Below are 26,877 nucleotides of genomic sequence, written 5' to 3'. Positions count from 1 at the left end.
CGGCTTAGACCGAAAAGCAATCAAGTAATTGGTCCTCTCACAGTGATGACTTCAGAGGTGAGGGGACTGCAAATGCAGTAGCTTAGGGATAAATCTCAACTTTTCTGGTTTTCTTGACTCTACCTTCCTTTATGCTTTGGTTTATCCTCAAGATGGTGCTAAAATGGTTGCCATGACAGAGTATCTGGAGGTATCACCTCCAGATAGGGCCAAGAATTAAGAGATGAACGTCTCCTGCTGAGTCTACAATTAAGAATAAGGAAATCTTTTCAAAAATATCACAGAAGATTTCTTACATTTCATTGACCAAAACTGGTCACATGCCCATCCTTAAACCAATTATGCTCAAAAGGAGAAGGCTGCCCTTGGTTGGTTCAGACTAGAGTTCACATCCACTAGTGTAGACAGATTAGCATTTACCTGCTGGAGCAGGTGACCTAGCTGTGGTGTGCTTCCCTCAAGCACAAGATTCTGCAAAAGATCTCTGTTATCACTGAGTGCATTTGTGTAACAAAGTTCCACAGACTGGTGATTTAAACAACAGAAATTTAGGGCTTCCCTGGTGGTGCAGTGGTTGAGAGTCCACCTGCCGATGCAGGGGACACGGGTTCGTGCCCTGGTCCAGAAGATCCCACATGCCGTGGAGCGGCTGGGCCCGTGAGCCATGGCTGCTGAGCCTGCGCGTCCAGAGCCTGTGCTCCACAACAGGAGAGGCCACAACAGTGAGAGGCCTGCGTACCACAAAAAACAAACAAAAAACAAACAAACAAACAACAACAAAAAAACCCCAGAAATTTATTCTACCACAGTCTTTGAGGCCAGAAACCCAAAATGAAGGTGTTGGTAGGGCCATGGTCCCTCTGAAGACTCTAGGGGAGAATCCTTCCTGGCCTCTTCCAGCTTCCCTTGGCTGTGGAAGCATAACTCCAATCTCTGTCTTCACAAGACTGATTCGCTCCATGTCTGTGTCCAAATTTCCCCTTTTTGTATGACATCACTACTACTGGATTGAGGGCTGCACGACTCCAGTAATACCTCCTTTTAACTCATTCCCTCTGCAAAAACCGTGTTTCCAAATGAGGTCATATTTGGAGATACTAGGGGTTAGGACTTCAATATATGAATTTTAAAGGGACACGATTAAACACTTAACACTGAGAGAGGAGGGAAACTGAAATGGGGTTGGCAACCAATTGTAGCTGCTCTAGTACCCTTCCCATCTTACAGATCCCTTCTTAACCCCAAAGACTCTTTAGCTGGTAGACTCTCAGGCTCACTGAAGAAGCAAAATGCAAACGTTTAGCTGCCCTACCTGGAAGGAGCCACCACCCAGCTTCGGCATTACAGCCACTTGGGGTCTCCCACCAGCTCACAGGTCCCCCTATGTTTTTCCACACTTCCCTTCCCATGCTTATCCCATCCTCTACTTCTGAACACGGACATTGCCATTAAAGCTGCAGATACTTTTTTTTTTTTTTTTTTGCGGTATGCGGGCCTCTCACTGTTGTGGCCTCTCCCGTTGTGGAGCACAGGCTCCGGACGCACAGGCCCAGTGGCCATGGCTCACGGGCCCAGCCGCTCCGCGGCATGTGGGATCTTCCCGGACCGGGGCACGAACCTGCGTCCCCTGCATCGGCAGGCGGACTCTCAACCACTGTGCCACCAGGGAAGCCCAAGAATCCTTTTAAAGATATAAAGGCTACAGTGTTTCTTCCCAGAAAAACACATACATTTTTTGCATATGATTTCAAGGGATTGCACAGTCCCACAAGATCAGCTACAGCCTTCCGGGGCCCAGAAGCCAAGGTTCTGAAGGCTTCATTTAGAAGCTCTCAAATTAAAATAATAGAGGGAAAGCAGCATTAGACTGAGATACACACAAGAAATCTTGACAGTTTAAGGAACAAAAAACGGTAATGTAGTGTTTTTATGTAGGCAAACTTTACTCCCGCTACTTCTGTGAGCACAAAACAAAGGAAAAAAACATGCATGTATCTCTTGTTCTTAAAGAGCTGCCTTTACAGAGTGACCAGGAGGAACCTGGGAGCACCTGGTGGAAGGGACTAAGGCCACCGCAGCCTCACTGCGGGGCAGCCCAGGGTGGCGCTCCTTCCTTCACTTCAGAGACCACAGAGCAGCACTGCAGGTGTTCCCAGAGATACCTGTACATCCTAGAGGCAGCACATGAGGGCGAGAAGTAACAGAGGGTGAATGGACTATCCAAGGCCATTTATGGATTCTTTTATTTTGGGGTTGGGGGGAATGGGTTATTGTATTCCAAGCCCAACACCCACTCTGGCAATAGCAGGACATGAGGTAGCCTGAGGTCAAATCACATTACTGAGGTCTGTCCAGAATTGACCAAGGCCTGGGGACTGTTTGACCAAAGCTGACTCGAGCTGGTATGTGCACATGCAGTGCACACGCATGTGTCCCCACATGGGACCCAGGGACCTGCCTAGAGGGAGGCCTGAGGACCAAGGCTGGACTGGAGCCCTTCTGGGTTGGCTCCAGAAGCCAGAGATGGGGAGGTGGGTTCCACAAATAACCGACTCTCCAGGGAAGTGCCGGCTCCTGTTTGATAAGGGATGCTCTCCTACACGGCACGTGGGGATCAGAAGGGACCTGTGCAGAGCAGCAGACAAAAGAAGAGCTGCCTGGGCATCGTGGGCCAGAGATCCAAACAGAAAGATAGCAAGGCTCCTGGAGACACACAAGCTCAGACCAGCCAGGGGCAGAAAGCTGGGACGGTGAGGATGCAATTTGGGCACCTGGGAGAAGACGGCTCATCCACCTGAAAGATTCTGCAGTTTTAGGAACTATTTTCTTAGCACAAATGACCATGTTCCCCAAGTGGTGAGGCTTCTGCAGCCCCTGGTGGGCCTGTGGTGAGGGGCGCACTGCTGTCACCAGAGGCCACATTTGATTGAAAGCAGAGCGCAGTTCCCCTGTCTTTCCTGCCAAAGGTCCTTAACATTTTCGGATGTTTTGGGTCCCTATTCCTGGGATGGTTTTTCATAAAGGATAAATTAGAATTGAGATAATGTAGAACCAGAAGCAAGAATACCAACAAAGCCAGGAGGATTTGCACTGAGTATTTTTCTGTCTCATTGATGGCTTTCCATGACCACTCCTTCCAAACTTTGTTGCCTTCTGTCTTCCCTGCCCACAGTCTCATCATGCCTGATGCCAAAAAAGGGTCGGGGGGAGGCATTCATTGTTAAATTGCTCTATTATTAGATTAGCGAGTTTTGAAAGCATTGGAGTCGTGGTAAGAAAACTTCCCAGAGAGGAGACCCAGCCAGTGCTAGTGCATGGTCCCCAGTGTCCCCAGTGAGACCCCAACACCAGGCTCTACCAATAGAGTTCGGGTCTTTAAAATACGTGTAAAACCCAGCACCAGCCATCCTGGGCGTCTGGAGTTCTCATCTGAGAAGCTGTATTAATTTCTTGACATGCCTGATCAGGCAGAAAGTTCTCTCCTATTGCATTTAAAAATATTTGCAGACCAGTTTTTTTTTTTAATGACTTATAGAAAAGGGAGAGTCCTTACTATTCTTACTGAAAGCAGTGCAATTTCTTTTGAAACATTAAAGAAATTGTGCCTGATGTAAGCCTGGGTAGCATCAGATAAGAAGAGCCTTGCTGCAGGGCCAGGTATAATCCCGTTACCAGTGCAGGGACATACAATCTGCTTGCTCGGCAGCCAGGCACCTGCTCTGCCCGCGGCAGGTCACAGCCAATGTTCTCCGCTCCCACTTCCTCCCGTTTTCTCAGTTAAAGGGCTGTACGCCAAGTGGCAGGTCTCCCATTGCCATGTGCAGAGCCTAAACGTGTCAGTTTTCATACCCTTAATAATCTTGCCAAGCAAATATACAAAGAACAAGCGAAAGCCATCCCTGTGTTAGCTATTGTTTTTGTTTAAATGGTATCATTTGAGCAACAGTTAGAGATACTGTATATCTTTTGCCTTTGTGTTTCTATATCTCTTTATTAAATTATGTTTTTACTTTTCAGAATTTAAATATTATGATTTTTTAACATCTTTATTGGAGTATAATCACTTTACAATGTTGTTTTAGTTCCTGCTGAAATTATGTATAAAGCCACCGGAGGGTTATCAAGAACTGGTAAAATTAACTGTTCCATAAATGCGCCTCTCTGCTAGCAGTTTGTAGAGTTTGAGAGAGAGAAACTAAGACTGACAAACCCTAAGAAAAGTTTTCTTTGACGAACACTCGCTTTAAATGTTTCTCTCTCTAACCCCCTCCATGTAGTGGGTAGAGCATTCAAACACAGTTAGCTGTTGCCTCAAGTCTTTTGATTTCTTGTATCTGCTCTCTCTGTTCTCTCTCCCTCGAGCACCTCCGTTTACCCCCAACAATTCTATCTTTCGAAATCCACTGCACCCTTTAGGACTGAACTCAGAGGCCATGGGTACCATTCTGTAGGCACTGATTCTCCAGGGGGTGTAAACCACGCCACGCCCTCATCTGTGCATTCCCAGTGTCCCACGCTCTATCCTGATACTGACGCGTTCTGCTGGACGGAGCTGTCCACACCCAGGCCTGATGGACCCAAAGGAGAATAAGCTCACTAAGGGCAAGGGGACATCTTTGTGGTCCCACATCCACTACCAGCATCAAAGGTATGGAGAGAGGAGATGTGGGGAAACCTTCATGTTCTACATTTTCAAATTCTACCCATTTTTAAAGATTTTTTTCCCCTGACGCTTTCCTTAATTCAAAACAATGACTCTGTCCTCCTTTGAAAGGCACATCTCTGTGCACCTTACTCCTTCCCTTGCACTATGATTAGCAGGCCGTCTCCTTTCTCAAGACATAAGCTCTCTCATTCATGAAGGTAAGGTCTAGGTTGATTGTATTTACATCCTTCATGCAGCACTGTATCTATTAGAGCTTAGATACATATATGAGTGCGATAGAAAAAAATGCTTTATAAATTTAAAATATGTTAAAGCAATTGCAAAATACATTTCTTTTGTTGGGAAAGAGGGATCAACATTGGTCAGTATTGGTCTTCAGATCTTGGGTTTCCTTAATATTTCATCAACTTAGTTTTAAAAATTACGATTTCAACTTTGTATTTAAGTGATATGACAATTTGTCTTCAGATTCTTGAAAATCAGTTCCTCTGGAGTATAATATTTAGAAGTCAAAGGTATGCATTGGATATGTCCACAATATATTTCAAAGCAACCTTATTTCAGAACTTTAATTTGTCTATGATATAAAAGTATACCGAACAGACAGCTTGATATTTTCACTGTCCTATTATAAAAAATGGGTTAACTAGAATAAATTCTTAGCAAAATAGGATGGATACTAGTCTGTGTGTAGCTAGCCTTTAAATCTCTCTCTCTCTCTCACACACACACCACTGGAATTCACTTTTAAATCCAATCTCTCTAATAAATGATATGATAGAGATCCCTGACAACCTAAAGACAGCATAATTAAAATAAAAAAGAGGACATCTGATCAAAACCTTGTAGTCAGGAAGAAATCACAATCTATCCAGTAGTAAAGAATATAAATGGAGAAAGCCATAAGTCATTCACTTAAACTAGATGTACAACCATTTGCTAATGAGCAGTACTCAGTAGAAGTTGGTCTACTTTGGTCCATTCTTTGGTGGTTTAGTTACCAAAGTATAAAAATAATTTCACTATAAAGTGCCCTTTCTTAAAAAATGGGTCAGCAACACGGACCCTAAGCATAGTGCTACGTGTTCTTTGTTCTTGTAGATGTGTGTGTTGATAATGAGGTTTCTGCTTTCTGGATTTCAGAAGGATCTTAAAAAGGAAATCTATGGACAAGCCAGCTTGAAGATAATAAAAAGCATGAATAGACCTCTGAAAGGAACACATCTGAGAGTGTACACTGGGCTTTTCCACAATAAAATCAACAGGAGAGAAATGTGGGTGCCAAAGGCAGGGACCCACTCGGCTGCTGTTTACCCAGAGCCTGTAGCCACGGCCAGGGTAGCAGAAAGGAGGGGACTCATAGGCTCTGACAATCATTGGACTTCTATCATCCTCTTTAACTATATTTTTAGTACAGGAAACCCCCAGCTTCAGCAAATCACATTTTGTTTCTGTTGTGTTTTGTTTTTAAACAGTATGCATGGAGACCACTGAAAATGGAAGCCCCAAAAGCCCTATTTAGGTAAAATGAAGCACTCTTCTTCCTTACTTTTCACCGTGAGGTACATGGACTTGCTGACGTCCGCGCCCACATCGTTGCTGACCTTGCACAGGTAGTAGCCACTGTCTTCTTCTACCACGTGCTTGATCAACAGAGACCCGTTGCTGAGGACCTGAATTCGGCCATTCAGGGCAATCGGTTGGAACTGGGGAACCCCAGCACCTGCAACAGAAAGAAAAAAAAAGAGGAACGGTGATGCTAACATGAATAAATACAGGGAGACAATGAGCTCAAGGACACCAGACCGATGAAGGGAAGTGATGGACGCCGAACACACAACCTCGAGGACAGGCACCGGATACACCAAGAATTTTTTCTTTCCTCTGACGATGAAATTCTTGTTTATGGAGAAACGTGTTTATTTAAAATGACAGTATTTCAAACTCCAAGATAAAGAGTAAGAGAACTTACAGATAGTTTCTATAGTTCATCAAATTTGATGAGAATTAAGTAGTTGATAAATTATTCATAGAAATCACTGTAGAATGACTACAGAAGTAGACATCTCTTGTGTAACTAAATATATTTTTTGTGTCCCTAGGGACTTAATCTGTATGTAAACAAGGAGTGCTTCAGGGACAAGGCATTTGAAGACCTCACAGGATGAGCACCTCTGAGACTACAAGGAGAAAACAGATACTGCAGACTTCCCTTCTAAGTGTGGTTTCTTCTGGTCTAGAAACACCATGTACTATCAGCATCATTTATTATTATTAAACAAATAAGTCAGATCATTGCACTAAGACAGCACAAATTAAAACACTGCTCTCCTCTGAATGCTTGCATTCAAGGAAATAGTGGCCCAGATGTGGTATGCTATGGTCATAGATGTGATGTGATCCACAGAAAAGATCCCTATAGAACTAGTTTAGAAAATAAATTTAGAAATAATAAAACAGAGGATTAAGGTCTCGGGAGATTTCTGGGAAGATGATAGTTGGATGAATCGGATGAATCTGCTGTGTTGTTTGCCCCTTTTCTGGGACTAGGAGGGTGGGGTCCAAGCCTTGAAAGGCTGACAGAACTTCTCCATCTTCCTGGAGAAAGCTCAAAGCATGGGCCAAGTGTGTGTTTTAGAGAAGAGCTGCTGGTCTGTGTGTCCCCAGAACCTACATGGGACCTGAACAGGTGGGTGGTCATCCGTTCATGCAGGAAACTTCAGGCTTTGCATCTGGGGAAGTGAAATGAGAGGGGGATACACTTCCTCCTGTTGTCTCCTCCCAAACTGACCATTTACCTATTGGTATCCCTCAGGTCACAGTGGCAGAGACTGTGGCTATGCCTTCCCTTACCTATTCCAGCTCCACCAAAGAGACAAAGGAAATTAATCATGTATCTGAGGGGACCTTTCATAATGAATTACAAGGACAAGCAGAATCCCTACAACAGATGGTTTCTATCAAAACAGAACTGTTAGAGAGTATATATGGAAACTTGAATTTAAAAAACAGAGTTCTATTTCTGCTCAGGATGGAGAAAGACACAAAAGAAAATCACTTCCATTCTAACAACAAAAAGAGACTGTTAATCTACAAAATCATGCTTTTCTTTGAATGAATCAGAAAGTGGAAGTTACAGGCAACTGGGTAAACTTAGTTGCAAAGAATTAAAAGCCCTACAAGGAGATATGGTACAAGTAAACAATTTCATCTTTGAGACAGGGTGAGAGGACAAGGTCCTGGGCATACAAGCAGGTAGGAAGTAAAGAACTGGAAATAAGTATAACTTACTTCAATTGCTACTTGTTCATGCATCATGGCCAAAATTCAATAAAATATTATGAGATGCACAAACACAAAAGCAAGCAAAAAGAACCAGAGGAGAAATGATCAGTAGTTTTGAAATCTTGGTATGGAACTATCAGATAGGGACTTTAAAACAACTATGGTTAATGCCCATAGACAGGTGGGGATTCAGAAAGAATATTAAATCTATACAAAAGAGACAGATAGATAAATAAAATGTTAGAAACAACAAACACAATATTAGATCAAAAGAATTCCTTAAGCTAATCAGCAGATTGAACACAGCAGAGGAAAATAATTAGTGAACTTGAAGCTAGGTCAACAGAAATTATCCAAATCAAAACAAAACGGGCAAAAGAGTGAAAAATACAGAATAGATTGTCCTAGAGCTCTAGAACAATATCAAATATTCTAACATCAAATAATTATAGTCTCAAAAGGAGAAGAAAGACAGAGGCAGAAGAAATAATATTTGAAATATAGAAGACTTTAAAACCACTATCAGTCAGTTTGACCTAACTGACATTTATAGAACTCTACACCCTGCAGGAGCAGAATACATACTGGTTTTGAGTGCACATGGAACAGTTATCCAGAAAGACAATATTTTGGGCCATAATACAAATTTCAATAGATGTTAGAAAATAAAATAATACAAATAATTTTCTAGCTCCACAGAAAAACTAAAATCAAAATCATTAATAGAGATATATCTGGGAAAACCTCAAATATTTGAAACTTAAACAATACGCTTCTAAAAAAACTCATGAGTCAAAGAAGAAATCACTAGAGTAATTAGAAAAAATATATTCTGAGTTGAATAAGAATGTAAAAACAACATATCAAAATGTGTGAGATGCAGCTAAAAGCAACACTTAGATGGAATTATGTAGCTTTAAGTGTTGGTATTGGAAAAGGAAAAAGATCACAAATCAATGATCTAAGCATCCCTCTTAAGAGGCTATTACAGGAAAAGCAAATAAAACTCAAAGTAAGGAGAAGTAAGGAAATAATAAAGAGGAAAACTGAAATCAATGAAATAAAAAACAGAAAAAATAGAGAGAAAATCAATAAAACCAAAAGCCAGTTCTTTGAAAAAAAAATAATACAAAACCCTCTAGCTGGACTGATCAAGAAAAGAGAAGAGACATTAGTTACAAGTAACTATAATGAAAAAGGTCATCACTGCAGTCCCTACTTTAATTAAAAGGATAATAGGAAAATATTAGGAATAAAGTTGTGTCAATAAATTTACAAAGTTTTATTAAATAGATAAATTTCTAGAAAGACGCAAACTCTCAAAGATCACTCAAGAAAAATTAGATAACCTTAATAGTCCTGTACCTATAAGTCAATTTGTAGTTAAAAACTTTCCACAAAGAACAATCAAAGCCCAGACAGCTTCATTAGTGAATACTACCTAACACCTAGAGAAAAAAAATTTTTTTACAGAAAGTCTTTCAGAAAATACAAGAGAATAAAACACTATACCACTGATTTTATGAGGCCAGCAAAATCTTGATACCAAAATCAAAGACCTTAGAACTACAAACCAATATCCCAACACAGACAAAAAAATCTTTAACCCACCAAGCCAGGACTGGGAGCCGGGAGCAGGGAGCTGGCCAGGTGCTCGGACAGGCCTGGCGAGCACAGTGGCACAGGGTCTTTGTGCTCGGCCAGGTGCCAGGTCTGAGCCTCTGAGGTGGGAGAGCCAAGTTCAGGACACTGGTCCACCAGAGACCTCCCAGCCCCTCATAATATCCATTGGTGAGAGCTCTCCCAGAGATCTCTGTCTCAAAGTTAAGACCCAGCTCCACTCAACAACCAGCAAGCTACAGTGCTGGACACCCTATGCCAAACAACTAGCAAGAGAGGAACACAACTCCATCCATTAGCAGAGAGGCTGCTTAAAATCATAAAAAGTCCACAGACACCCCAAAACACAGCACAGGCTGCAGTCCTGCCCACCAGAAAGACAAGATCCAGCCCCACCCATGAGAACACTGGCACCAGTCCCCTCCAACAGGAAGCCTACACAGGCCACTGAACCAACCTTACCCACTGGGGGAAGACACCAATAAACAATGGGAACTACAAACGAGCAGCCTGGGAAAATGAGACCCCAAACACAGTAAGTTTACCAAAATACACAGCAGATGGAAGGAGTAAGAAAAAAACCAACCAGACCAAACAAATGAAGAGGGAATAGGCAGTCTACCTGAAAAAGAATTCAGAGAAATGATAGTAAAGATGATCAAAAATCTTGGAAGTAGAATGGAGAACATACAAGAAACGTTTAACAAGGACCTAGAAGAACTAAAGAGCAAACAAACAATGAAGGACAACACATTAAATGAAATTAAAAATTCGCTGGAATGAATCAATAGCAGAATAACTGAGGCAGAAGAAAGGATAAGTGACCTGGAAGATAAAATAGTGGAAATAACTACCACAGAGCAGAATAAAGAAAAAAGAATGAAAAGAATTGAGAACAGTCTCAGAGACATCAGGGACAACATTAAACTCACCAACATTCGAATTATAGGGGTACCAGAAGAAAAAGTGAAAAAGAAAGGAACTGAAAAAATATTTGAAGAGATTATAGTTGAAAACTTCCCTAATTTGGGAAAGGAAATAGTCAATCAAGTCCAGGAAGACCAGAGAGTCCCATACAGGATAAATCCAAGGAGAAGCATGCCAAGACACATATTAATCAAACTATCAAAAATTAAATACAAAGAAAAAATATTAAAAGCAGCAAGGGAAAAGCAACAAATAACATAAAGGGAATCCCCATAAGGTAAAGAGCTGACATTTCAGTAGAAACTCTGCAAGCCAGAAGTGAGTAGCAGGACATATTCAAAGTGATGAAAGGAAAAAACCTACAACCAAGATTACTCTACCCAGCAAGGATCTCATTCAGATTTGAGGGAGAAATTAAAACCTTAAAAGACAAGCAAAAGCTAAGAGAATTCAGCACCACCAACCAACTTTACAACAAATGCTAAAGGAACTCCCCTAAGCAGGAAACATAAGAGAATGAAAAGACCTATAATAACAAACATAGAACAATTAAGAAAATGGTAATAGGAACATACATACCAATAATTATCTTAAACATAAATGGAATAAATGCTCCAACCAAAAGACATAGACTGGCTGAATGGATACAAAAACAAGACTCATATATATGCTGTCTACAAGAGACCCATTTCAGACCTAGGGACACATACAGACTGAAAGTGACAGGATGGAAAAAGATATTCCATGCAAATGGAAATCAAAAGAAAGCTGGAGTAGCCATTCTCATATCAGACAAAATAGACTTTAAAGTAAACTCTTACAAGAGACAAAGAGGGACACTACATAATGATCAAGAGATCAATCCAAGAAGAAGATATAACAATTGTAAATATCTATGCACCCAACACAGGAGCACCTCAATACATAAGGTAAATGCTAACAGCCAAAAAAGGGGAAATCGACAGTAACACAATCATAGTAGGGGACTTTAACACTCCACTTTCACCAATGGACAGTTCATCCCAAATGAAAATAAATGATGAAACACAAGCTTTAAATGGCACATTAGACAAGATGGACTTAATTGATATTTATAGGACATTCCAACCAAAAACAACAGAATACACTTCTCAAGTGCTCATGGAACATTCTACAGGATAGATCATATCTTGGGTCACATATCAGGCCTTGGTAAATTTAAGAAAACTGAAATTGTAACAAGTGTCTTTTCCGACCACAATCCTATGAGACTAGATATCAATTACAGGAAAAAAACTAAAAAATATAAACACATGGGGGTTAAACAATATGCTACTAAATAACCAAGAGATCACTGAAGAAATCAAAGAGGAAATTAAAAAATATGTAGAAAAGAATGACAATAAAAACATGATGACCAAAAACCTATGGGATGCAGTAAAAACAGTTCTAAGAGGGAAGTGTATAGCAATATAATCCTACCTCAAGAAATAAGAAACACCTCAAATAAACAACCTAACCTTACATCTAAAGCAATTAGAGAAAAAAGAACAAAAAACCCCCAAAGTTAGCAGAAGGAAAGAAATCATAAAGATTAGATCAGAAATAAATGAAAAGAAATGAAGGAAACAATAGCAAAGATCAATAAAACTAAAAGCTGGTTCTTTGAGAAGATAAACAAAATTGATAAACCATTAGCCAGACTCATCAAGAAAAAAAGGGAGAGGACTCAAATCAATAGAATTAGAAATGAAAAAGGAGAAGCAACAACTGGCACTGCAGAAATACAAAGGATCATGAGAGATTACTACAAGCAACTCTATGCCAATAAAATGAACAATCCGGAAGAAATGGACAAATTCTTAGAAAAGCATAACCTTCCAAGACTGAAACAGGAAGAAATAGAAAATATAAACAGACCAATCACAAGCACTGGAATTGAAACTGTGATTAAAAACCTTACAACAAAGAAAAGCCCAGGACCAGATAGCTACACAGGCGAATTCTATCAAACATTTAGAGAAAAGCTAACACCTATCCTTCTCCATCTCATCCAAAATATAGCAGAGGGAGGAACACTCCCAAACACATTCTATGAGGCCACCATCACCCTGATACAAGAACCAGGAAAAGATGTCACAAAAAAGGAAAACTAGAGACCAATATTACTGATGAACATAGACGCAAAAATCTTCAACAAAATACTAGCAAACAGAATCCAACAGCACATTAAAAGGATCATACACCACAATCAAGTGGGGTTTATCCCAGGAATGCAAGGATTCTTCAATATATGCAAATCAATCAATGTGATAAACCATATTTACAAATTGAAGGAGAAAAACCATATGATCATCTCAATAGATGCAGAAAAAGCTTTTGACAGAATTCGACACCAATTTATGATAAAATCCCTCCAGAAAGTAGACATAGAGGGGACTTACCTCAACACAATAAAGGTCATATATGACAAACCCACAGCCAACATCATTCTCAATGGTGAAAAACTGAAACCATTTCCTCTAAGATCAGGAACAAGACAACTTTGCCCACTCTCACTACTATTAGTCAACACAGTTTTGGAAGTTTTAGCTATCAGAGAAGAAAAAGAAATAAAAGGAATCCAAATTGGAAAAGAGGAAGTAAAACTGCCACTGTTTGCAGATGACATGATACTACACATACAGAATCCTAAAGATGCTACCAGAAAACTACTAGAGCTAAACAATGAATTTGGTAAAGTACCAGGATACAAAATGAATGCCCAGAAATCCCTTGTGTACCTATATACCAATGATGAAAAATCTGAAAGAGAAATTAAAGAAACACTCCTATTTACCATTGTAATAAAAAGAATAGGGCTTCTCTGGTGGTGCAGTGGTTGAGAGTCCGCCTGCCTATGCAGGCGACATGGGTTCGTGCCCTGGTCCAGGAAGATCCACATGTCGTGGAGCGGCTGGGCCCGTTACCCATGGCCACTGAGCCTTCACGTCTGGAGCCTGTGCTCCACAACGGGAGAGGCCACAACAGTGAGAGGCCCGCATACCACAGAAAAAAAATATAATAAAATACCTAGGAATAAACCTACCTAAGGAGACAAAAGACCAGTATGCAGAAAACTATAAGACACTGATGAAAGAAATTAAAGATGATACAGATGGAGAGATATACCATGTTCTTGGATTGGAAGAATCAACATTGTGAAAATGACTCTACTACCCAAAGCAATCTACAGATTGAATGCAATCCCTATCAAACTACCAATGGCATTTTTCACAAAGCTAGAACAAAAAATTGCACACTTCGTATGGATACACAAAAGATCCCGAATAGCCAAAGCAATCTTGAGAAAGAAAAACGGAGCTGGAGGAAACAGGTTCCCTGACTACAGACTACACTACAAAGCTACAGTAATCAAGACAGTATGGTACTGGCACAAAAACAGAAATATAGATCAATGGAACAGGATAGAAAGTCCAGAGATAAACCCACACACATATGGTCACCTTATCTTTGATAAAGGAGACAAAAATATACAATGGAGAAAAGACAGCCTCTTCAAAAAGTTGTGCTAGGAAAACTGGACAGTTACATGTAAAAGAATGAAATTAGAACACTCCCTAATGCCATATACAAAAATAAACTCAAAATGGGTTAATGACCTAAATGTAAGGCCAGACACTATAAAACTCTTAGAGGAAAACATAGGCAGAACACTCTATGACATAAATCACAAGATCCTTTTTGACCCACCTCCTAAAGAAATGGAAATAAAAACAAAAATAAACAAATGGGACCTAATGAAACTTCAAAGCTTTTGCACAGCAAAGGAAACCATAAACAAGACGAAAAGACAACACTCAGAAAGGGAGAAAATATTTGCAAACGAAGCAACTGACAAAGGATTAATCTCCAAAATATACAAGCAGCACATGCAGCTCAATATCAAAAAAACAAACAACCCAATGCAGAAATGGGCAGAAGATCTACATAGACATTTCTCCAAAGAAGATATACAGATTGCCAACAAACACATGAAAGGATGTTCAACATCACTAATCATTAGAGAAATGCAAATCAAAACTACAATTAGGTATCACCTCACACTGGTCAGAATGGCCATCATCAAAAAATCTAGAAACAATAAATGCTGGAGAGGGTGTGGAGAAAAAGGAACCCTCTTGCACTGCTGGTGGGAATGTAAATTGATACAGCCACTATGGAGAACAGTATGGAGGTTGCTTGAAAAACTAAAAATGGAACTACCACATGACCCAGCAATCCCACTACTGGGCATATACCCTGAGAAAACCATAATTCAAAAAGAGTCATGTACCGCAATGTTCACTGCAACAGTATTTACAATAGCCAGGACATGGAAGCAACCTAAGTGTCCATCAACAGATGAATGGATAAAGAAGATGTGGCACATATATACAATGGACTATGACTCAACCATAAAAAGAAATGAAATTGAGTTATTTGTAATGAGGTGGATGGACCTAGAGTCTGTCATGCACAGTGAAGTATGTCAGAAAGAGAAAAACAAATACCATATGCTAACACATATATATGGAATCTAAAAAAAATGGTTCTGAAGAATCTACGGGCAGGACAGGAATAAAGATGCAGATGTAGAGAATGGACTTGAGGCCATGGGGAGGGGGAAGGGTAAGCTGGGATGAAGTGAGAGAGTGGTATAGACATATATACATTACCAAATGTAAATTAGACAGGTAGTGGGAAGCAGCCGCATAGAACAGGGAGATAGCTACGTGCTTTGTGACCACCTAGAGTGGTGGGATAGGGAGGGTGGGAGGGAGACGCAAGAGGGAGGGGATATGGGGATATATGTATACATATAGCTGACTCACTTTGTTATAAAGCAGAAACTAACACACCATTGTAAAGCAATTATACTCCAATAAAGATGTTAAAAAAATCCTTAACCAAACTCTACCAAATGAGGTTTATCAATATATAAAAACAATAATATATCATGACCAAGTGAGTTTTATTCTAGGAATGCAAGTTTGGTTTCAATTCAAAAATTAGTGAGTGTAATTCCTCATACTAACAGACCAAAAAAGAAGCACAATATGATTACTTGAATATATATAAAGAAAAAAGAAAAAGTATTTTAGAGTTAAAAATCCTGATAAAATCTCATAATTAGCTAGTCATAGACAGAATTACTTGATAAAAGGTTTCAAAAGGCTTACAGTTAACATCATACTTAATTCTAAAAACCAAATTATTTTCCATTAAAGATCAAGAAAGAGACAAGAATGATTGGTCTGGTCCTTTTATTCAACATTGTTCTGAAGATTTTATCAAGAGCAATTCAAAAAGAAAATGACATAAATACATATGTATTAGAAAAGAAGAATAAAACTGTCTTCCTTCACAGATGACATAATTATTTACGTAGATAATCAAAGAGTCTACAAAAACGTTGCTAGGATTATAAATGACTTTAGCAAAGTCACAGTATACATCAAAATACAAAATTCAAAGTTAATTTTATTTTTATATATTAGTAGCAAGCAATACTGAAATTAAAAAAAAACAATAAATTTGCATGAAAACATGAAATATTTACAGATAAGTTTAATAAGATATTTTCAAAACTGGTCTACTGAAAACTGCAAAAGTTGTTGCTCACAAGTAAAGAAGACTTAGATGAGTAGAGATGGGGCATTACACCATGTTTCAGGCAGTTATTGGAAATCTTATTGTATAAAAGGCCAAATAATAAACATTTTATGGTTTGCAAGCCATACAGTCTGTCACAATTACTTATTTCTGTCATTGAAGCATGAATGCAGCTATAGAAAGTACATAAAATAGCACAATTATGTTCCAATAACATTTATTTACAAAGGCAGGTTTTGAGAAGAATTTGACTTGTGGTCTATAGTTGGCTGACATCTGATTTAAAGGTATGTAAAAAAAAGTATATAGATGTAACATAATTATAAAGTTGGAAGGGGGTTGCATATACTAATAATACTCACACACTTGGATTAGTTCTTTATCTCATATCTGATGTGTGTAATATCGTAACATCTTTCTAAGTACAAAAATGGTTTTAATTCATCTTATTCATAAAGAATTCAAAATCAGGGATGAAAAATTTAAAAAACATAATAGTAGTTTTTAATAACTTCAATATGTTGATTTCCTCAGTATCAGCTACTGACTATTTTATAAAATGAGATGAAATGAACAAAATCATTTTTATCCTTATACCTGTTCACTCCTTGGGAATAGTCAAAAATTATCAAAATGTATAAAATGCAAAATTACAACAGAAGCATGTATAATATAGATCATTTAAAACTTAATCCAGGGGCTTCCCTGGTGGCACAGTGGTTGAGAGTCCGCCTGCCGATGCAGGGGACACGGGTTCGTGCCCCAGTCCGGGAAGATCCCACATGCTGCGGAGCGGCTAGGCCCGTGAGCCATGGTCGCTGAGCCTGCGCGTCTGGAGCCTGTGCTCCACAATGGGAGAGGCCACAACAGTGACAGACCCACGTACCACAAAAAAAAAAAATTCCATCCAAATGAAAGTTCACAGAAGAATTAAAGAAACGTTTGATGGATAGTGAACATATCACTAAATGAATGGTTGATTTTGGAAAATAATTGATGAAAGCTATTTCCAAGTTTACCTACTGGGGTTTAAAACATGAGAATTTCAGATTAGGAATCTGTGAATTTTTGGTCAAAAATTTAAACAGTATAAAAGTAACTGCCCTCTTTTTCTCCTCAAGATCCCATTATCTTGAGGAGAAAAGAAGGGATTATAGCCTTCCTAATTTTTTATAAGCACATATAAAATTGTGCTTTGTCTATACAAAATGGTGTTTATTGTCCAATTACTAAGCACCTACTCTGTGGTGGATCCAGGGCAAGTAGCGATGGTTACAAAAGATGGTGGCCTCTTTGTCAATCTCTCTTTGAGGTCAGAACCCTCACTCTGGGTAAATGTGAGTGGCCATATTGTGAGCCTTCCTATGGAGAGCCTTCCATGAGGGTCTCCCCCAGCCAACAGTCTGTGAGAAGCTGAATCCTGCCAGCAACCACCTGAGTGGGATGAACCTTGATATGACTGAATCCCTGGCCAACAGACTGAGTGCAGTGCTGGGAGACACCTTGAAATAGAGGACTCAGTTAAGCCATACCCAGATTCCAGCCCCACAGAGATCATAAATGTGCTTTATTATTGTTAAGCCACTAAGCTTTGGGGTAATTTGTTACATAGCAACAGATCCCCAATACACTGTGAAAAACTAGGTAATCAGGAATCCTTTTAGTTCCTCAGTTTCCGCACCTGCAAAATGGAGATAATAATAGATCCTCCTTCATAGGGCAGTGTAGGCATTTAAATTCTTAAACTATTGTATGACATACAGTAAGCACACACTATTGCTGTTTTTTTCTACTTTTTGCTTCTAATTATTTAATCAGTTTATGATTAGTTGACTATTTCTTTCCTACTCCACAAGACTAAGGACAATGTTGCAATGAACCTCTCTGCTTGTCAATCAATCCATCAATAGAAAGAAAGATATAGTGGTAGGAACTCCATTGGATAAATACTTGGAGTGGAATTCTGCACATCCAAGTGTTAAAATATATTGCTAACTTGCTTAGTAAAAGACAGAGCAATTTTATTTCCTGGGGCTGGAGTTAATTTTTTCCTCACACATGTACACTATTAATCTTTTTGATCTTCATCAATATAGCATATATCTCATTATTTTAATTTACATGGTTTTACTAACTTGTATATTTTTGGTTGCTTTTGTTTATAGATAAGTCTGAGCATCTTTTTATAAATGTATCAGTAATTTGTACTTGTTCTTTGGTGAACACTCTATCTATATTCTTTGCTCACGTATCTATTGAACTTTGTCTTTTTCCTCTTCATTTGCCAAAGCACTTTGGTTCCTAAAAGTGATTCTATATTCCTATTTTACAAAACTTTATTTTTGTTTGTGTTGTTTCAATCAGGATTGTATGTTGAATATTATCAGCTACCTTTTCATCATCTATTGAGATGATCATACTTGCTTTTCTCCTATAAAAGTTTACTGTATCTTTTAAAGATCTGGTTTCATAAATTATAGAATTCCTTCTTAAGGATAATAGTTGCTTTGGGTAAGGATAAAAAATATTATTGGAACTTAAAAATCAAAGAAAAAACCTTTGATTTTTATTTAAGTGCTTAAATTTGGTTGACAGTTTGAAAAACCTGTAAAGGCTACTGATACCTTTCTCAAAGTTAACTGCAAGCTGGGAGCCAGATCTAGACTACTACACACAACATGGAAATTCAGCCAAACGTAGGATTTAAGAAATGTCTCCATAAGGCAGCAAACCAGGAAATCTGAAAATGCTATGGGATTTACAAATTCTTTAAAAATGTGTTACAAATCCCTGAGAATCTAATAAAATGCTGATAGAATGTTAGAAAGTTATAGGATCGTTCATGTCAAAAACACAAATGTTTTCTTTTCCTCAAAGAATTTTCACCAGAAAAATACTTACAATATTTGACACATTTATAGTAAAGAATTACAAGATAAAATTTAGCTACATTACTAAGCTTTCTCAATTAAATAGCTGAAAAGGATTATCTATTAACTCCTATCTCGACTGAGAGAAGCTTCTTCATTACTAAAATGTCCTAATGGAGACAGAGATAAAGTATAAGTGCACTTGAAAACCATTAAATCTTTTTTTTTTCATCAGAAAATGAACCTAACTTGAAGGGATATACCATTTATAAATGTGATCATGCTTGCTAAACAGAGTAATTCATCCACCATAAGGACAACAATCCCAACGATAAGTACTGTTTAATTTGAGGGAAGTGGACTTGGCCATGGTTTGGTAGAATTATAGGTCATCTACTTCAGATTCATCATTATTGTAAAGAACAAAATTTAACACCGTGCATACAATATTTCAAAATTCTGCAATCTTGTTAGCATAAGGTAAGTACTTTGCATAGTTAACTAGAAGATACACTTATAGCAACCAGAAGCCATTAATTAAAAAGATGTCAGTTTTCTGTGGATAGCTGGGGTCAAGTGGGGACAACTTTAATATTCCGTTACATGAAAAGCAAATGTCCACACATTATGTAAGGCACCCACAGAACGACTGGGTATGTTCATATTGTGTGACCTTTATTATTTATTGAAAAGTTACACCTAGCAGGACTCTCAAGAACTGAGGGAGTAGGAATAGTGGAAAAAGAACAGCTGAGTATCACCAAGTGAGCCCACTTTGAAGGCAGCAACAAATATGGCCATTGTTTCATCTTTTCTTCCCTCTGAAGTCTTTGCTGATCTGAAGTGAGAGAACTTGACTAAGAGTCAGAAGAACTGGGCTCCTATGTTCTCTCTTATACTTAGGAGCTCTGCCCTTGAGCAAGTAGCTTATTCTGTCTGCATCCTTAATGTCATCATATATGAAATGGGAAGAAGAATTCATTTATATGCTATATAGATTGTTCACAAGAAAAGGAACAAGATTGCATGAATGCAAATGGGTGTCAATGCCCACATGCTGAGACCAGAAGAAGTTGGTCAGTGAGCACATGCAGAGAGTCGCCTGGCAGGTGGAAGGAGATTGTTTTGGAGGGGAAGAGAACACTTTCTTCTCCCTGGGCTGCACCCAAATGATAAGCTATTCCTTCTCCTCACCAAGGAGTCAAAACACAGTCCCTTTCGTCCTTATGGAGAGGGCGGTGTTTTCCTGAGGAATGAGTTTGTTTTCCTTGCTCAGGGAGAGGGCCCTCCTCCTCTGAAAACAGTTGGTGGGTTGAAGGGAGTGAGTAGCTATAAAGATGGGTGGGGATAGGACGAGGAGAGAGCAAGTACCCAGAGAAACAGCAGATGCACCCATTTCAGGTGTGGCCGCTGGGAAGGGAACACTTGATCAGTGACAGAGGGCTGGGTTCTGGGTCCTGTTCCAGAGAAGAATCCCAAAGAGGACAGAGGCACAGTCCTGAGACACGGGTCCAGTTCCAGGCTGGAGGGCTCTTCCCAAACCCAAAGAAAGAAGCTTCCACACGGTACACCATGTGCACATCATGTTTTGTCTATATGTTTGCATCAGATATTGTCTGTTGATCTTAGCACTACTGCTGCACTACTAAAGTCTTCCCTAAATTTCAGGGATGGGAAGCCTGAGAAGAACATTTCCCCGGCTGATTTGTCACAGTTCTGGTTTATAGTTCACCAGTGAGAGGCACTTGAATGCGATTTGGAAAGTGCAAGGAAGGAGAAATCATCGTTCTCCTTTAGAAGCAGTAAGTCGATGCATGGGCAGATGCCAAACATCCAAGTCCGGGAGAACAAATTTCGTTCCGGAGAAGCTGGAACCACAGATGGAATTAGCCTCTCCTGGCTCCCACATTTGTCAAGTTCCTAAAAGGCAGCTGAATTCCTCCCATCCTTCTAAAAATATGCATGCATCTAATTCCCTGTATTAAATTCCTTCTTGATAAAACACTGCACCATAACTGGGACAGCATCAAGGTTACTTCTTTTGTAAATCTGCATATAATTATGTTCACTGTGCAATTCACTTTCTTCTTTTAATCTCTGTATGTCTATCCTGAAGAATTCTATCCAATGAAAACAACTGAACTTAGGTGGCCTAGACTGGTGTCTGCCGAGGGATTGTTAGAATTTGGTGGTCCACTAGTTTATCATGCTAATTTCATGACTTTTACTCTGTACCTAATCTGCAAGCATCCTTTTTAATCATCAAGATGGAACACTGGTCCCTTACTCACTTATCAGAAAATGGAGCCATGAACTGACACGATTCGGCACTTGTTGATGGGACATGAGATACCAGAGGCAGTTTGAATGGCTGGACTTTGCTGATGCCACCATGGCTTTGCATTGGGACCATGGGCTGCGAGCTGCCCCTGCAGCTGTGTCGACCATACAAGGTTTTCGTCACCACCTCCTTGGAGCAAGAGATGCCCAAACATTTGTCCTCAGTGTGGCTGTCCCTATCCGCAAGAGGATGGTTAGAAAGTTCCTGGGGAAAGACAATGAGAAAGAGGGAAGACAGAGGAGTGGAGAAAAACAAGGGAGGGCCAGATGGACCCTCGGGACCATTGTTCTGGTGACTCTACCAAGGCTCGGGGTAACTGCAGTTTCCTTGGGTGGAGGTGGAGCATTTACCATGGTCCTGATGCAGCTCCCAGAGCCACGGAGACTCGCTTATTTTAGCACAGGGAAAGGCCGAAGTTTTCCATTCCTCGTGAGTTTTATTCTACCATCAAAAGAAAATATACCAATATGATGAACATTCATCCTCTCCGTTCTGCTCATCATCCTCTTCCAAAAACTCACTATTGCTCAATGAGACCCACTGCTCCTACCTGGGAACAGACAAGCAGAGCTGCTTTTGTTGTACCTGAGGGAACCACATTTGACTTTGAAATTGGGTTTATTTTCACCACTTATGTCACAGGGAGGTGTCACTTTCTCCTTTTTAGATTCTTTGAGCTCTTTCTCTGCATTCATTCTAGATTCATAGCTTGTCATGCATTTGCATGGGGACAAGGAACACTGGATGATAAGTGAGACTTGATAGCCTCGACAAGCCTGGTGCAGGAGTTTGGAGCAGGTGTTGCTGGAAAGACCCGAGAGGACGACTGCAGGTCCAGTAAACCAGTGGACAGAAGAGGTCGGATGCATGGGGATGGAGGCTTGGGGGCATCTTAACCCACACAGAAAGCGGGACAGTAGTGAGTCTGGGAGCAGGAGTGGTTAGAGCTCTGGGTGGTAATCAGACAGACAGGCAGGCAGGGAGGTGAGATAGGATTAGATGAGCAAGGGCCAAGCAGATGACCAAGACAGAGATCCAGTTTCCAGGACAGGAGTGTGAAAGCAACACTTGGTCTGAGCAAAGGCTGTGATCTGGCATTCAAGGTCAGAGTGTAAGTGGCCACGAGGGTAAAGAAATGAAGCTAAATGCCTTGAACGTTAAAACAAGAAGGAGGCTCAGGCCCGAGGTCAGGACAAGAGTGAAACCTGCAAGGATACAGGAAATAGGATTAAGGGACCAGAGCTTGGGAAGGAACTTTGGGGGTCCAGAGACCCAAGGACAATCCTGACTGGGCCTCCCCACGGAGTTACTTCAATAGGAAACCTCCTGTTTTCCTACAGGGGAAAAGAGGAACAATCTCATTTAAGGGACTTATCATTATTATTATTTTGGTCTCCTGATTGTTTGTCCCCATCCGGACTTATCTTTTGAATGGAAAGCAGGGGATCTGCAGAGGGGGCCATCTCTTGACTGCTGAGGAAGAGGTGGCCATGGTCAACTCAGCAGGGAGGTCTGGAATTGGTTTTGGTAGAAAAAATGTCCTACAATTAATATACTTGAGAACTTGGGCTTGTCCCATGCTGCACATTCTTCATGGCATTTGGAGACATAGGCTTTGGGGACTGTGGAGGGTGCTGGGATGTCACCTTGACCATGGGAGAGAGGGTGTGAGCAGGACCAAGTTGAAGCATTCCAGGGCGAGCCCCTGAGGTAGGAGGAGGCTCCAGAAGGGTCACCTGAGCAGTCTGACCAGGCGTACTGAGAACACATTTGTTTCTCAGTCTAGAATTGAGTACATTGCATGGAAATGTCCAGAGAACTGTTGTGTCAGATTTTTTCCTATGGATTTCTGAACAAAGGATTGAAGTCCCTGTTGGCCCCTATAAAGAGTCTACAGCTTCTGCTAACAACCATCTGAACCTACAAGTGGATCCTCCTCCAGTTCAGATGAGACTTGGCCCTGGCCAACAACTGCAGCCCTATGAGAGATTCCGAAACAAAGCACCCAGCTAAGATGTGCCCAGACTCTTAATCCACAAAAATCATGAGATTTTTAAAGCTGCTTTAAAAAAAAGAAAATAAAAAGGTCTATGGCAAGATGGGAGGGCTCTGTCAGGTGGGTTGCTACCAAACAAAAGAGGACACTTCTGGGACCCAGGAGGTAAGGGACAGCCAGGACCCCTGGTAGAGTATACCTTGTGGGAACAGAAGGACAACTTCCAACAGCTTTCTGGGGAGAGAGGGAGATGCCTGAGCAAAAGCAAAACTATTGTGCACCAAATAGTGATGGATTCTCTGATGTCTCCAGGAAAACCTGGAGTTGAGGAAACTTTGGTCTCATGTGAATGTGCTATAGGTAAGAGAAGGAAGGGCACAGGAAGTGGGTGAGAGAAATAGGCAGGAAATAGGGGGTCCTATCCCACTGCAGCCTCTGTATGTACTAGAGAGTGGAAGAAGATAGGAACTCCCCCCAAATTAAGGAGCACTTCTCCCTTGCTTGGAAAAGAGACACAGAGAGCTGCAGAGAGTCAACGAAAACTGGCTATAGATGTAACACCTTTCCACCGAGAAAACCAAAGAGGATCAAAAAGAACTATCGGCAGAAGCTTATAAATACTCACTACCACAGACCATAGTAAGAAAGCAATAGAATTTATAATGGGCATATAAAAAGATTTGAATAAATGGAAAGACTGTCCATGATACTGGCAGGGAAGGCTCAATAGTTTAATGATATTGATGTTCTCCATGCTAAACTTTACATTTATTACAGTGTTCCAAATGTTTCAGAATATTTTGGGGGGAACTTGATAAAATTAGCCTAACTTTCACCTAGAAGAAATATGCAAATAAAAATCCATGTGAGAAATCCAGGACATTTTTGAAAAAGAAAAACAATGAGGGGAGGAGTGTTGTATGAGATATTAAAACATATTAGGAAGAGATAAACTTCTAGTATTCACAGTCCTGATGCCAGACAGTGCAAGAGAGAGAGGGATAAAAAATGGATTTCAACAGACACATTTTTTCATAGACTATAAAGGAATTAAAGTTAGTGGGAAAAGGTTGGGCTAGGAAATAAATGGCTTTAGTACAATTGGCTAACTGTGTGAGCTGAGGTGATGACAACAGTGATGATGCTGATAACAGCAAATGTGTATTGACTAATTGTTATGCCAGGTACCATAATAAATGCTATGAACCATCTTATTAAATCATCACATTACTCCCCTTATTTCATTTGCTTCCCATATGAGGAATCTGTGGTTCATGCAGGCTAAGTAATTTTCCTGGAGTAACACAGACAGATGGTGTGTGTCTGGGGTTTGAACTCAGCCCACTCTCTTAACTGATGATTTCTACTACTTCTCCTTTATTTTTCTGAAGTAAAGTTCAAATTTAATAAAGCTTAATACATAAATAATAGGATTTAAGTTCAAAGGGTTTAAAGATGGCAGCATAAAACCAGCATTAGAACAGTATGGAGGTTCCTTAAAAAACTAAAAATAGAACTACTATATGACCCAGCAATACCACTCCTGGGCATATACCCAGAGAAAACCATAATTCAAAAAGACACATGAACAACTGTAAAGCAATTATACTCCAATAAAGATGTTAAAAAAAAAAAGACACATGTACCCAAATGTTCATTGCTGCACTATTTACAATAGCCAGGTCATTGAAGCAGCCTAAATGTCCATCGACAGACGAATGGATAAAAACGATGTGGTATATATAAACAATGGAATACTACTCAGCCATAAAAAGGAACGAAATTGGGTCATTTGTAGAGACATGGATGGACCCAGAGACTGTCATACAGAGTGAAGTAAGTCAGAAAGAGAAAAACAAATACTGTATATTAACACATATATGTGGAATCTAGAAAAATGGTACAGATGAACCAGTTTTCAAGGCAGAAATAGAGACACAGATGTAGAGAACAAACGTATGGACACCAAGGTGGGAAAGCAGGGGTGGGTGGGTGGTGGTGCTGGGATGAATTGGGAGATTGGAATTGACATAAATACACTAATATGTATAAAATAGATAACTAATATGAACCTGCTGTATAAAAAAAAAGAAAATCAAATTTTTTTAAAAAACAACATTTCTTTTCTTCCTGGAAATCATAAAGAGGCAAATAGGAGAAAGAGGAATAGAAAATGCAAACTCTTTTATGCACGAAATTAGGAAATAGCTAAAATCTCAATTACAAAATAGGTGATGGGGCAGTCGACAGTGTACACTGAGCAAAGGTACATGCATGGTGTTAGGGAGTGTTCTAATCTCATACTTTTACATGTACCTGTCCAGTTTTCCCAGAAACACTTATTGAAGAGGATGTCTTTTCTTCACTGTATATTCTTGCCTCCCTTATCAAAGATAAGGTGACCATATGTGTGTGGGTTTATCTGTGGGCTTTCTATCCTGTTCCATTGATCTATATGTCTGTTTTTGTGTCAGTACCATACTGTCTTGATTACTGTAGCTTTGTAGTATAGTCTGAAGTCAGAGAGCCTGATTCCTCCAGCTCCATTTTTTGTTCTCAAGATTGCTTTGGCTATTTGCGGTCTTTTGTGTTTCCATACAAATTGTGAAATTTTTTGTTCTAGTTCTGTGAAAAATGCCAGTGGTAGTTTGATAGGGATTGTATTGAATCTGTAGATTGCTTTGGGTAGTAGAGTCATTTTCACAATGTTGATTCTTCCAATCCAAGAACATGGTATATCTCTCCTTCTATTTGTAACATCTTTAATTTCTTTCATCAGTGTCTTGCAATTTTCTGCATACAGGTCTTTTGTCTCCTTAGGTAGGTTTATTCCTAGGTATTTTATTCTTTATGTTGCAATGGTAAATGGGAGTGTTTTCTTAATTTCACTTTCAGATTTTTCATCATTAGTGTATAGGGATGCCAGAGATTTCTGTGCATTAATTTTGTATCCTGGTACTTTACCAAATTCATTGATTAGCTCTAGTAGTTTTCTGGTAGCATCTTTGGGATTCTCTATGTATAGTATCATGTCATCTGCAAACAGTGACAGCTTTACTTCTTCTTTTCTGATTTGGATCCCTTTTATTTCTTTTTCTTCTCTGATTGCTGTGGTTAAAACTTCCAAAACTATGTTGAATAATAGTGGTGAGAGTGGGCAACCTTGTCTTGTTCCTGATCTTAGTGGAAATAGTTTCAGTTTTTCACAAAAATCAGCTCAAAATGAATTAAAGACCTAAATGTAAGGCCAGAAACTATCAAACTCTTAGAGGAAAACATAGACAGAATACTATATGACATAAATCACAGCAAGATCCTTTTTGACCCACCTCCTAGAGAAATGCAAATAAAAACAAAAATAAACAAATGGGACCTAACGAAACTTAAAAGCTTTTGCACAGCAAAGGAAACCATAAACAAGACCAAAAGACAACCCTCAGCATGGGAGAAAATATTTGCAAATGAAGCAACTGACAAAGGATTAATCTCCAAAATTTACAAGCAGCTCATGCAGCTCAATAGCAAAAAAAAAAAAACA

The 26,877-nt window shown here is 39.7% G+C and overlaps 1 protein-coding gene across 2 annotated transcripts in view; it reads right to left on the bottom strand.

Moving 5' to 3' along the window:
* DSCAM (DS cell adhesion molecule) overlaps positions 1-26,877 on the bottom strand; it is a gene marked incomplete at both ends in the record, with an annotated part of 733,770 nt that overhangs the window by 222,429 nt on the left and 484,464 nt on the right. For both annotated transcript variants that reach the window (XM_081235410.1, XM_081235409.1), the window contains one exon: positions 6,216-6,389. In XM_081235410.1, the coding sequence (XP_081091536.1) occupies positions 6,216-6,389 (174 nt within the window). The remainder of the gene's footprint in view (positions 1-6,215; positions 6,390-26,877) is intronic.

This window comes from Mesoplodon bidens (genome assembly GCF_964165515.1).
Source record: "Mesoplodon bidens genome assembly, chromosome: 5".
In the NCBI taxonomy this organism is placed as follows: Eukaryota; Metazoa; Chordata; class Mammalia; order Artiodactyla; family Ziphiidae; genus Mesoplodon; species Mesoplodon bidens.
This window is presented reverse-complemented; position numbering and strand designations above follow the sequence as displayed.